The 14010-nt window shown below is 42.2% G+C and overlaps 1 protein-coding gene across 1 annotated transcript in view; it reads right to left on the minus strand.

The window, feature by feature from the left end:
- CACNA1G (calcium voltage-gated channel subunit alpha1 G) overlaps positions 1 to 14010 on the minus strand; it is a 241986-nt gene that overhangs the window by 124163 nt on the left and 103813 nt on the right. Inside the window, exons 9-11 of the mRNA XM_084837951.1 lie at positions 4654 to 4805; positions 2095 to 2280; positions 1399 to 1513 (exon numbers count right to left, since the gene is read on the minus strand). Coding sequence (XP_084694077.1) covers positions 1399 to 1513; positions 2095 to 2280; positions 4654 to 4805 — 453 coding nt within the window. The remainder of the gene's footprint in view (positions 1 to 1398; positions 1514 to 2094; positions 2281 to 4653; positions 4806 to 14010) is intronic.

Below are 14010 nucleotides of genomic sequence, written 5' to 3' on the forward strand. Positions count from 1 at the left end.
TACATAAGACTCACAACTACTTCTTGACAGAGGTGTCTGAATGACCATAATATTCTCCTAGCTAGATGCTGACTACACCTACCTTTGGGCTCAGGGTATACCTGAGTCATCAGTCATATCTGAATTTTTGAGTCTTTCTCTTCCTGGCTTAGCCCCCCAAATAACCAGGATTGGCTCCTCATTTATAATTCAGAGTAATTGGGCTGAACTCAGTTCAGCAGCAAATCAGTAAAATGATCAAAGGTGCAAGATGAAAGTTTTGATCACAATTCCCATTCCCTAACCATTATATGGCATTTTCTCCTGAAGGATCACCAACTAACCAGCTCCCAGTGCAAAAGCCTATTTGGCACCAGTAGCAATATTAAAATAAAAACAAAAACTTAGGAAGGGCTAATTTTTTAATCTAAAAATATTTTTCCTTTTTGGATTCTAATGTTCATTTCTTTCTCCCAACACTACTGAGTCTTTGTGAAAGGAGACAACCAAATCTCAGTCTTCCAAAATTCTGTGAACACTAGCTCCCATTTGTTAAAGGCAATGTGATTTTCTGGGGTGGAATGAATAGACATCTCAACTAGTGCTGTCAGATGTCCTTTCTTTATAATGGACATTATTTTATTATTTATTTGATTTATATCCCGCCTTTCCAGCAAAAAATGACACTCAAGGTGGCTAACAATGACCAGGATTAAAACAAAAACTTAACTAAAACAATAATAAAAACAAATAAATTAAAAGCACAATTAAAAACACGACAATATAATAAACAGCACCCAACCAGTTTAGAAAACCTTTCAGCAACAGGCCAGCTTATGTGCCAAAGGCCTGCCTGAAGAAAAATGTATTTGCTTGCTGGCAGAAGGCAACAGAGAGGGAGAGAACCTAGGCTCCCTCAGTAGAGAGTTCTACAGCCTGGGAGCAGCCACCAAGAAGGCCCTCCCTTGCGTCCCCACCAAATGTGCCTCTGATGATGGCGGGACTGAGAGAAGGACATCCTCAGAAGATCTTAAAACCCAGGCAAGCTCATATGAGAGAATGCAATCTTTCAGACAGCCTGGTTCCGAGTTGTATATGGTTTTCTTGGTCATAACCAGCACTTTATTTTAAAGACTGTCAGAATATCAGCATTTCGCAGAACATATAAACTCTGCTTATGATCCTGATTTCTGCAGAGACCCTGCTTTCTAAAATGTTGATCTAGCAAACCTAACCTAATCTAGGTACTATATCTTACGGGCAGGCTTCTGGAACTCTGTGCTCTCTACCCCCATCTCCCATATCCTTAGTTGTTCTCTTAACATTCTGTATGGCACTTTGAAAATTCCCAAACTGAAATCTCTTTAAGGGATAGGTGTTGATGCATTATGAAATGGCCAACCACAACTGAAGTATTACCTGGAAAACAGTAACGATGGCCCAGAGCAAGGAATCAAAGTTCTTCCTGTCAGGGAGAGTGTCTCCATCTCTCTCTGAAGCAAACTTACAGCCAAAGAGATGCATCCCAAGGATACTAAATGCAAGGGAAAACAGGGTAAATTGCACGTTAAAGGTATAGATCATGACAGTATTGGAACTAGAGAGACTCTGCCATCTGAGCAAAAAGTGTTTGGATCGAATTCTCTTACTCCCCACCCCTCACTGCAAGAGAAAAAGAAGCACAAGATTAATAATCTATTTTCTACCAGCTCTCCCATCATATATTGTGGCAACTAGCGGCTAAAGGATCTCATATGATAAGGGCCATTTGTGGGGACACCAAAGCTTCGTCAACGGGTTTTGGGCCTCTCCCATTAGGAAGACTGGTAGATCTGACTCTTACGGGTTTGAATGCTTCCAAACCAAAATGTTGTTCAGCTCAGTTCATATTCAGCCCATCTCTAAGGTAACCATAGTAAGCAACTCAGGTAGGAAAAGAAATAACTACCGGTTTTCAAAATATGCAGAGCTGCTGTACAGTACATTAAATGTCCTTCTTTCTTAGCAAACTTTTACTAAATATTTGCCCTGCCAAATATATAAGTCTTGGTAGAGTTCCCCTTAAACACAGAAACAACAGGTTGCAAGAAGTAAAGACCTGTATTAAATATTCACCTGAAGATAAAGATGAAAAGCATCAGTAACATGCAGAAGGTGGCCACATTGTCCATTGTTTTCATGAGAACCACCAGCTGGCGTTGGAGAGCGGGCATGAAACGGACCAGCTTCAGGACTCGCATAAGACGGAAGGTCCGTAGAACAGACAGGCCTCCACCCTGCTGTCCCACTATCTCCCAGACACTAAGAAGTGAAAGAATAATGTTGAATTTTTTCATGACAGGAAGCACAACCTACATGCACATAGTACGTATAGCAAAAGTGGGGAAGGCTCGAAGTCCAACCTGGCTAATAGACTTCAGGGATGTACGGATTTAAATTCATTCCATCTGTGTTTCGCGGATTGTCAGGCAACTTTTGTCCATCATCTGCTCGTTGTTGGAGCTGAATTTTTTTAAACCAGAATTTTGTTCTACTTGCGTTAATTCGCCTTAGCACCAATGTCCATTAATGCTAATACGTACTTGTGCACTTGCAGAAATGTGCATTAGTTAATGTGAATTAGTGCTAATGTGCATTAACCAATGTGCATTAGTGCAAGTGTGCATTAGCACTAATGAGAATTAGCGCAACCCCCCCCCCCAGTGAAAAACTGATCCACAAGTCCCTGGAATCTGCATGACTTGGAAAAAGCTGATCCACTTCTGAATCTGCAGGTCAGATTAATAGAAATCCAAAATCATTTGAATTGTTGCAGATTTATTTGACATGCCTAGTAGACATCAATGTAGATGTGAAATAGGGATGCTCACAGGATGCTTCCTATTCCAAGGTCTTCAGACATATAATTGTTATATAACAATTATAACAATGTTATATAAAAATTATAACAGTATATAACAATTATATACATATAATTGTTATAGAGACATGGGGACTCAAGCGGGGAAGACTGGGGAACAAACATTTCCCTTATTATTTTCCAGATTCAAAGTTAGGCCTTTTGGAAACATTAGACATGTTGTTATAAACTGGGGGGAAACCCCTCTAATGAATATTTTTATTACAAAATGATCAGTGAAATCTACAGTGCAATTCAATGTATGTTTATTCAGAAAAAAATCCTGTTGAGCTCAATGAGCCTTACCCCTAGGCAGGCCAGGAATTGTGAAGTTCTGAACCTTTTCTCTTAAAATATTAATTTCTTCGGATTCTGCATGATCTGCATAGTATTATTAAGTGCAAATAATATAACCTTTCTCTTTGTTTACTACAATACTGAGCCATATTTAACACTGGATATATTCGTAGTTATAATCTGAATACAAATTAAGGAAGTTATACTTTTTATTTCATAAATGTATAAAATGCTACCGTTTTATCTGCTGCAACTAACGTTATTCATAAATGCACTGGAGGTTCTTTTAAACTGGATAAAGTAACTCTATATTGCATATATATGCATTTTTCAAATGGCTTTAGGATTTCTGAAACATTTTAAATTTCTAGCCAGAAACATTATTCTTTTTATTTATCTATTTATTACATTTATATCCAACCTTTCTTCCATCCATCATGGAACTCAAGGTGGCTAGATGTGGTTCCCAGGTGGTCTCCCCTCCATACACTGACCAGACCCGGACCTGCTCAGCTTCAGAAAGGTGGCTGCCTCATGTGCCTTCAGACTATGCCCTGGGAAATGTGCATTCTCATTTTTTTAAACAATGCCTGCATAGAGATTTTGTACGTGTCCTACAAGTGAAGATAAGTAGCCAGGTAGGTACAGGAATACTTTGAGGATAAATACTCCGTGGTGGAGGAGTTGATGTTATCTGGGCTCTTCAGCTCAGTAGATAAAAATACCTTGTAGCTTCGCATACACTTTCTTAAAGGAATATATGTAATAGGGTGGCCATGTGCCCTGCTTTACAAAGGACAGTCCTCTTTTTCAAGGGCCAAGTCTGGTTTTAAGATAAAGAACCTAAGGAGGGAAGGCTTGGAGGCATTGGACAGCAGACTGAGCAGGTTCCAGGCCACCTGGTCACAGTCTTCCCCACAACAGTGAGCTGTATTGTGTTTCTATTTAAATTACAGTAACTATTCCTAAATTTGCACCTATCCTTATAAATTAGCAGATGCAAACCTTATGGAAGTCTGGGCCTGCTTTCATCCCCTTTTTTCATGATGCAATTCCTCTTTTTTTGGCAATGTGTAAGCGGCCACCCTACATGTTAAAGTAAATAGGTATATGCATGGCAGCAATTCCCACTTCTTGGGTTTGAATGCTACAGGGAAAGAAGAGAGCAGCATTGGGTGGATCCCACTGAACAGCTCCCCTATACAGAACTATACAGACTAGAATCTTCAGGTCTCCCTAAAGAAGGAAGCAAAGTGGTGCAGTTGTATGTAATCATGACAGCCAAGAGGCAACACTGAGTGCTGTAAAGTTTTCATAGAAGTTTTGGGGCATATATTCTATCTTAACACATGAGCAAAAGAACCAAGACGTCCATAAACATTTCAGTATCCCCTTACTATTTTCCTGCAGCTTTATTCCAGAGCCCAGTTTGGTGCAATCACTTCGATGTTACATAAAGACAACTCTCTGTCAATTACCTGATCACCACGATGATTCCATCAAAGATATTGTATGGATTTTTGATGTAACCAAAAGGGCCATACACGAGGAGCTTCAGAAGCATTTCTAGAGCAAAGAGACTAGTGAAGACAATATTGCTGATTTCCAGTGCATTGGTGAGTTCTTCAGGCTGCAAAAATGATGAAAAGGAAGGACAAACAAAAATGCAAAGGTTAATCGATGAGTGCTCTGATAGACCAGGAAACTCCAAGTCATATGAATGACATCAAGGCATTCAATAATGTAACCAAAGAGTAAGCAAGAAAAGGCTAGAGAATCTCTGGCCTACAAGTCATTTTTTGCAGCTCCAAGACTGCTTTTTTGTATCTCCAGAAACAGATTCTAAGGCACTATGAACAGCAAATACAATGGGGAATTTGGTATTTAAATGAGATCTCCCCACCAGCTAGTGACAAGTCTAAAGTAGTAAATTAGCAACACAAGAATTTAAATTAGTCATTGTAACATTATAGATTTTGCAGGCAATTAGTCCACATTAAGTACAGTAAGGCAATTATTATTAAAAGGAGTTGATATCACTGTCCCACGAAGAAAGTATTATGGGCAACTCAGAGGCACATTATTCTCTACCTTATCTTCATGTATACTCACTAGTTAAGAGTGTTCAGAAAATTAACTGCAATATGTAATCAAGAGTTTGAATAATGACTAGGGATTTTCAGTGCCCTTCTCATTTTTGAGCATGCAGTTTGAAACCTGGTCTCAAAATATGTATATATCATCCTTCACCGAAATCGGTTCCAAGGCAGTTTATACAATTAAAGTATCAAGAAAAATAAAAAAACACATAATCAAAAAACAATCTAAAATCTAAACACTTGGGAGAATAAAAGGGGGAGGGTTGCCTAGTGCCTAAAAGAAAAAAACGTGAGCCCAGTTCCTGGGAAGCATGTTCCAGAGTCGGGGGCCCACAACCAAAAAGGTCCTCTCTCTCTGGTTGTCATCTTCTTCACCTCTAATGGAGGAGGGAACATAGAAAACTGGAAAAGACGTCCTGTGCTGGATCAGATCAAAGGCCTATCTTACTACCCTGAATAATTTGCTGTCAACAGCAAACTTGGCCATCCCACTTCTCACCCCAATTCCAGATCATTTATAAATAACTTTAAAAGTATCTGTTCCAAAATAGATTCTTGGGAGACTCCACTACTTACATCCCTCCACTGTGAGAACTAACCAATTTTCCTTACTTTCTGCTTCCTGGTGTGTGTGTGTGTTTTTTTTTTAACCAGTTATTGATCCATAAGAAGTCCCATCCTCTTATGCTATGTCTGTTAATTTTACTCAGGAGCCTTTGGTAAGAGACTTCCTTGGCTGATGATCTGAGCATGTGGGCAGGCTGGTGCCTTCAAGTATGAAGGAACATTCATACTACAGTCCTGTTTTGGTTAAAAATAGGTTTTGCCTAGCACAATATTGGACTCGATGGTTGGACTCGATGGCCTTGTAGGCCCCTTCCAGCCCTACTATTTTATGAATATTTAGATAAAAAGTTAGGATTCCATTACTGTAGAACACATGTGGGCAACCTGTGGGCTGCATGCAATTCTTGACAGTCTCCCATGTAGCCTGCCAATGCCTTAGTGCCGCTGCCCCGCCCCTTAAATTCCCCTCTGCTGCTGCCACTGGTCCTCTCAAACTGTGCCTCTGTCTGTTCTCCTGGGGCCCAGAATGAACTCCTTTGCTGCTATAGCCCACTGTACTCCATGGTTTCTCTCTAAAGAGTCAAGAATTTCATTCTTGAGAGAAAAGCTATGGAGTATGGTGGGCTAGAGCAGCCATCTCCCCTCTCCAAGCAGGGAGAGGAAAGGCTTCTCTGCCCAAGAAAGGGGAGTGGGGGAAGATTTAACCCCTATCTACCTCCAGGTTCCTGATGAAGATCACCCGTCATGGTGGGGAGGTAGGAAGAGAATCTCTGTGTAGAGGAAGTGTGTGTGTGTGTGTGTGTGTGTGTGTATGTGTGTGTGTGAGAGACAGAGAGGCGGGTGGGGGCAACGCTCTATTGTGTGTTTGTGTGAAGACAATGCAAACTTAGAACTAGTATACATGTTGGAGATATATGCCTGTGGAAAAAACATCCAGTGCCTGTAATTGCAGTGAGAAAGGGCTAACATAGAAGTACAAGTGGGATCTGCAACAAAATATTGCAGAATGGAGTGCTATTCCGGGTTCCAGCCATGCCCTCTTTAGCACACTCCATTTCATTATCCCCACCCCCACACCACACACTCACAAGCAAAAAAACAAAAACAAAACCCAGTCAGCATTCCATGCCCACAGAATATGCTTAGTCCTTACTGGGCTGTTTTTCGTTTATTCCTCCCCATTTTCTTCACGATTTTTTGTGCTTCTGCAAATCTTGGGGTTTCCCCAAGCCTGCTGATACCTTCCTCTTGTGTGCAGATGGTGCCATTTTGGTTACATGAGGACTGGCACTTGGAGAATTAAGACTGGCATTACTATAATATATGATGAGGCTGGCAGCACAAACAGGAGTAGCCAAAATCCCAAAATGCAAATGTGTTTCCTACGGAAATCCATTGCTCTGGGCTGGGAAAATGGGTTGCGTGACAGAATTCCTCCTTGGGATGTCACGTCTCCCTAGTTAAGAAGATAAAGTCTTTGCTCTAACTAGCTTAGTCCCAACCCATGGACTGTAACGTAAATGGTTTAAATTTTGCAGCTTCAATAGCCAAACAGGCTCTAATCAGCAGAGCATGTTAAAAAACGCACACATTAAGATGTGCTTGAGTCTTATTGAATTAAATTGGATCTGAGCATCTTTCATAAGGCTGAACAGAGAATTGGGTTGCTAGTATTGACCGTGTCTCAACACTCCAAGTTACCACAATGGCTATTATTAGTAATAGGAAGCATCAGGTGGACAAGGGCAAGGCCAGCTGATTTCTTTGGAACACTTCGAGTGCACTTAATGGTCTCTCTTGCTTTTAAAGTCTTCCTAGATGCTCACCAAGTCTTTGCCTTCCACCATCCAGGGCAACACTTCACTCTGCAGAGCTAGAACCAGCCAAATTATGTTGCCCTCATCCTCACACTGGAAAATGATGCAGAGTGCACTGAGCTGACACTTGGGAGCTTGCTGTGACAAAGCCTCTAAGCCCCTATAAAGCTGTAAACGGAGAAAAGGCGGCATCCAAAGAACATCCTAGGCAAAGGAACCAACGTGCACATGCAGATGATGCTCTTTGTGTATCTTCTGCGACTTGGCTATTTTGAATGAGTTTGGGTTGTCGTGGTGTGGGGTACAATTCACATGCTTCCGTCATCTGAGTTTGGTTTACTCTGGCTGCAGTGCTCTTTAGCTAACTGTAACCTGGAGGGTTATGCTGCATTTTTCTGTTGTGTATTTGTCAACAATTTGTCTTGTTGGCAACAACAGGAAATGGAAATCTAATTGCAGAGGAAGGGTCAGATCAAAGGAACTTTGGGTCTTCTTAAACCCTAGAATACTGACATATTCTGGAAGCCTGATCCAACGGTACCCCTTCAGCTCTTGCAATGCACACAGAGGCTTGTGCCATAGCAGCTAACCCAGCAGCTAAAGCTAGGGAAGTGGGGCAAAGCAAGCCAGATGGCAAAAGTGCTCAGCCAATATAACAAACTAGGCTGCAGTCCTCCACCCAGTCAGGCTGTTAAAATCCTACTGAAATCGATGGGATTTAAGCCACCAAACTGAGTGCAAGGTTTCAGCCTAGCATCACCTATATAGGGCTGGCCCTCTCATGGGGCAGGGTGAATCCCTACCCCAGGCAGTGGAGTGGGAGGAGCAGTGAATGGTGTGCTCCCGCCTGTCAAGAGGACTGCTGCCTGCCCATGTACCCTTCCTCCGCCTCCTCTGCTGCCACCACATCTCCCACACTCCCTCCCCTGTTGCTGCCACCCATTCTCTGGATCCTCTCAGAGCAAGCGATAATGCCTGGCTTTAAGGAAGGACCCCTCAGAGCCAGGCATTTGGGTCTGGCCAGCTTTATGAAGAGCTGTGCCAGCTGCTTTTCCAACTGATGCAGCTCTTCAGAAAGCTCGGCTGTCCTGCAGAGCAGGAAGTGGCAACAATGGGGGAGGGCGGGCAGGGGAGTGTCAGACAGGGGGGTTGATGGGGAGAGGAGGCAGATGCAGCAAGAAGGGGGAGGGAGACGGACACAGCACATGGGCAAGCAGGGAAGGGAGACAGATGTCGTGGGGGGGGAGGGAGACTGATGCAAGGGAGGGGAGGGGGCAGCAACAACAGCAGGCCATGGCATATGTACCTCCTGCCTCAGGTAGCAGGAAGGCTTACAGAGGTGCTGTATCTATATGTGCACAATGGTACCTTTGCCTAGGATGTTCTGTGATGCTGCCTCCCCCCCCCCATCTTGTTCTGCCTTGAAGCAGAACAAGACAATGGATTATAGCTCAATACTTTAAAGGTTTTGAGTTCCCTGTCTCTCTAATAAACACTTTGGGCTACATTTGTATGAATATGTAATTCAAACAATCGTGAGGAAATGCAGATATTTTGTTTCCCCCCCACCCTGGCTAAGACAAGATCAGCAGCCACCTTGGCAACATTCTGGAAGCTAGTCCTTTGTTAGAGATTTGTGCATATGCAGAAGGCTACTCCCATGGGGTTTTTGGTCAGGTGCTTAGCACTGGGTTTGCCAGACGGCATCTTAGATTCCTCTGGGAATCTTCAAATTCAGTGCCCCTTCAAATATTCCTAGAAGGGGTGGGTGGGTTGTAGACTCTGGAAGCGTTTAATGGGCCAGCTGCATTCGGCTGTTCTGCTAAATTATATTTTGCCTTGGTCCTTTTTAAAACTCCCTGAGATGTCCCTTGTCTCTCTGGTTCTGGGAGCTTTGGGGTGGTATTAAAATGAGGGGGGTGGGGAGAGCACTGCTCATGTGGTAGGACGTTCCTGAAAAGCCCTACCTTCATATCTGTTGGAGGGTACAGAAACACAGTCCTAGGCATTTACTGTGTTGTTCTTGTTCCTCCACTGTAGTCACCCTCTCTGCCTTGCTCCCTAGCCTCTGGGAAATCCAGCGTCCTCCATTAACATGGACAGGATATGCACACATTCTGTTCCTTTCACAGATGCTATGCTTGATATACATGCACATCTTTCAAAATTGAAATCAGCTCAGGAAATAACAAAACGGAACAACAAACCAGCCTTTTAAACTCGTATGATTTTCCTGAAGAACTGCAGACTGTGCAGTTTAGAAACAGATCCTGACCAACTCTCTGTGCAATTCCTTGCTATCTTAATATTATACGCTCCTCTGGGGGTGTGGACTGAGAGGCCAGGTGGCCCTTATTAATACATAGATTTACTTTTTCTTGCACATCTTTGAAAAAGCATATTTAATATCAAACACATTTTTCATCTAATGTCAATAAACCTTTTCATTCATCCACACGATGTATACAATTATGTGTGTGTGTGTGTGTGTGTGTGTGAGAGAGAGAGAGAGAGAGAGAGAGAGAGAGAGAGAGAGAGAACTTGTAGGGCAGGCAAGCTTCACCATAAAGCAATTTCAAACAGCCTTATTAAAGCATGCACTTTGAATGGGGAAAATATCTTATTTACAATCTCAGCAGTACCATGGGAGCTGGCATGCATTCATTTTCATCCTGGAGGCCACACTATTCCAGAAGCAAATATTGATGACGCGCGCAGTAGAAATACTAATCTTTCCTTTAATCTATTATCCCACTAATTTCTTATTCAGTTTCTTCTTGAAATGTCACACAGTCCAGCGCTTACCACGCTTTGTATTCCTATAGGGAAATTATGCATCAGAACTGTCGAAGCTTAATTCAGTCTGTGAAAGAAAAAGGCTCCTTCATTACAGTCAGTTTAAATCTATTGTGGCTCTATGTTTACATTGATTCTAATGGTGACATGGTTTCCACACCCATTATGCCTCTTACTTACTTTAATTCTATGTTGCTTCAGTAGAAGACTCCTGTTACAGTAAAAGCAAACATTGTTAGAAAACTCACTGCCCCAAATGTCTCATCACTGTTGTTGTCTTCAATGAGAGACTCACTTAAACAGTACAGCTTTTGTAGATACCAGATAAACTAACAGCAATGCTATTAGGAGAGTTTGAATACTGGCTCTCTAACCAGACATATGAAGAAGAGTTTCAGAAGTCATTCCTTCTTTTTTAATTAGCAAAATGTTATGACAGGTACTGTTTCTTCTTCCATTTCATTATCCAGTTTTCACTGCAGTAAACACGTTGAAACCGATGGCTGAGAATTCAAGGTACATAGTAGAGGGCACAATATAAGTCTCAACTGAAGGTCGGCATGCAGCTATGATGCCTGAAAATCAAACCTGCATCACAATTGCCCATCTTCTAGCTGGAATAGAATACTTTACTGCAGCTGTAGGGTGCTTTCAGATGAAACTTTTATTGTGTGATTCCCCTGTCTCATTAATGGAATTCTATAGGGGTCCAGACAGCATAATCTTAAAAAAATAAATAAATTTCTAATTCGCAAACACAACAATAACAACATCAGCAGCAAAATAAGGGGAAAAGGGGGCGGAAGAAAAGAAAAAGAGGTGGGTGGGGAAAAGGATTTAACATTTCCATTTCAAATATATACGTTAATATAAGCAGGCCATATATCAAGACAAGAATCCTCACAAAATTGTCATCTATAGGAGATATGTTCAAATGTAGCAAGAGCAGTAAGTTATTCAGCAGATGACATCATCTTTAATTTGTAACCCTCCATTTTCCCACCACTTCTTCCATCTTTTTCTTTACTACAGAAAATCCGTCAAGGAGAAAAAGATGGAATAGCTGCAAAATGTCTTTTCACTGGTAGTACTAGAAGCCATCTCTCTGGAAGCACCTGTAGAATGGCTGTGACTTACAAATTTCCTTGTGCCAGCTAAGTTATCCTAATGTGCATCCAAAAGTGTAATCAAGTCCCCCATCATGGAGCTAAACTGGGGCAATATATCTGCTTTTTATTGTACTCTGCCTTTCTACAAAAAAAATGTCACTCAAGGCAGCTATCATACTGTTCAAACCCATTCCCTCTACCCCACAAAGTGTAATGATAGCCTGTTTTAAAATTAGAAAAAAATATTGATAAAACTTACAAACTAAGCAATAAGCAGCTTTTCTTAACCGTACAAGGCAGCCATGATCTGTAACCAGATATATTCAGAGTGCAATAATGTTACTGAAAGTTATGCGGCTGGAGTGGTCCAACTGTCCCTGCCTAATGCACATTTGGCAGGGAAAACCAAAATCACCAGACCCAAGGAGTCCTTCCAGTTCCATGTTTGCTCTTCAGTCACTTGATATCTAGTCACAAGACTTCTGACTTGCTCTCACCCAAAAGCAGTTAAAGGGTGCTTTCAGATGGAGGTCTCCTAGTGCTAATTTTAATGAATTAAGTCATTGGGGCTGTTCATGCAACACACTAACCCACACTCAGTGTGGGTTTTGAACTGTGGGTTTTGTTGAACCATGGGTTAACATGTTGTCTGAACGCAGCCAGGGTGGCTTGTTAACCATGCGATGTGGTTTATTTTCTCGAACAAGCCACCTTGAGAACCCATGGTTTGTTGTTGGGTTGTTCAGGGTGGCTAACAAGCCACACTGTATGGTTAACAAGCCACCCTGGCTGCATTCAGATTACACGATAACATACCTTGTTCAGACAACACGCTAACCCATGGTTCAACAAACCCATGGTTCAAACCAACCCACACTCAACCACTGAATGTGGGTTAGCGTGTTGTGTGAACAGCCCCTCTGTGGAGCTATTCCATCTTTCCCTCACTAACAAATTTTCTGTGTTAAGAAAAAAGATGGAAGAAACAGTGAGAAAACATGGGAGGGTTGCAGATGGAAGATGTCATGGTCTGGACCCCATATAAAATTCCATGAATGAGGCAGGGCAATTGCTTAACATAAGCTTCATCTGGAAGCACCACAAGTCTTCTCCCCCCCGCCCAAATATTGTTCATTTATGACCAGGTTGTATTAACCACAAGCAATGGAAACATAGCCTTCCCTCAATCGGAAAGTAAAATGCATGGTTATTTCTAGCTCTCAGGGCATGCATCCAGAATATGGCAGACAAACCCCTTTCCTTTCAAAAACCATCTAAAGTAACTTGAACTTTACAAGCTAACTTCTGACCTCAGTTCCTCCATGTTCACAGCTTTGTCCATCTCAAATAAATTATATGACAGTGCTCAACACTTTGTCTCACAGAAACTTTGTCTCTGTATAAATGAGCAAAGTACCTGGCCTTGATATTGGAACACACATCACCCTATGCTACAGTTTGTACTGATCTCATTTAAGCTGATTTATATTACTGTACTTAAGGAAGAAGAGTCATTCTTTGCTCAATTGCAATGTATAGACTTTCTAGAGATCACTGTCTGTACATACTTCTGCCCCTCATGTAAGACAGAGCCTATTATCCTATACTCGCTGACTTGGGAGTAAGTCACATGGAATTAAATGGGGTTTACTTCCAAGTAGACAGTATAGGATTGCACTGTAAGAGATACGGATGATAGCAGCATATGCATGCAAACCTGTCAACAGGATTTCCTGGGAAATGGCCTTCATAGCATCCTCTTAATGCAGAAACTATCTCAGTAGATTTCTCCCTTGATGCAAAGAACAGGGTCACATGGGCCTGACCAGGAAAAATCTAATGCATATTTGCCTGTAATCAGCTAGGAAGCCTGTAATCATATTCTTCCAGCTTGGAAATTAGGGATGGGTGAACTCACTGTCGTCCGGGTCATGCACGACTTGCTGGACCCCCACTGCCTGTGTGCAGCAAGTCACCAGGCGGTCTGCGAACATGCTGATTTTTTGTAAAGGCCGATGGTGGCCATAGGGCAGCCATTTACATAAGACTACTGGTGCAAATGGCTGTTTATGCCCATAATCTTGCATAAATGGCCACTTTACAGCCGTTTCTGTTAAATCAGCCTTTACGAAAAAGGTTGAGCTGCCATTTTGTGGTTCAGGGAGGTATCGGAGATCCTCGTGCTTGCCTGACTCAGTGCACGGTGAGTTGGGCAAGCACAGGGATCTGGGGATTGGGATCTGGGGATTGGCATCTGGGGGGCCGAGCCAGTGATTTCTTGCCAGGCCTCAAGACCCAGCCTGACTCCCATGACATCGCTATTGGGAACTAGTATAGATTTCATACATAGACACTAATATTCACCGAGTTGGAAAAGGTGTATGCAAACTCCATTGATCTCCTTAAGCTGAAATAATGTAATGACCCCAACTCCAACCCAGCTCTTG

Source organism: Heloderma suspectum, chromosome 2 (genome assembly GCF_057233095.1).
Source record: "Heloderma suspectum isolate Gila_16-S chromosome 2, 16-S_ref, whole genome shotgun sequence".
NCBI lineage: Eukaryota > Metazoa > Chordata > Lepidosauria > Squamata > Helodermatidae > Heloderma > Heloderma suspectum.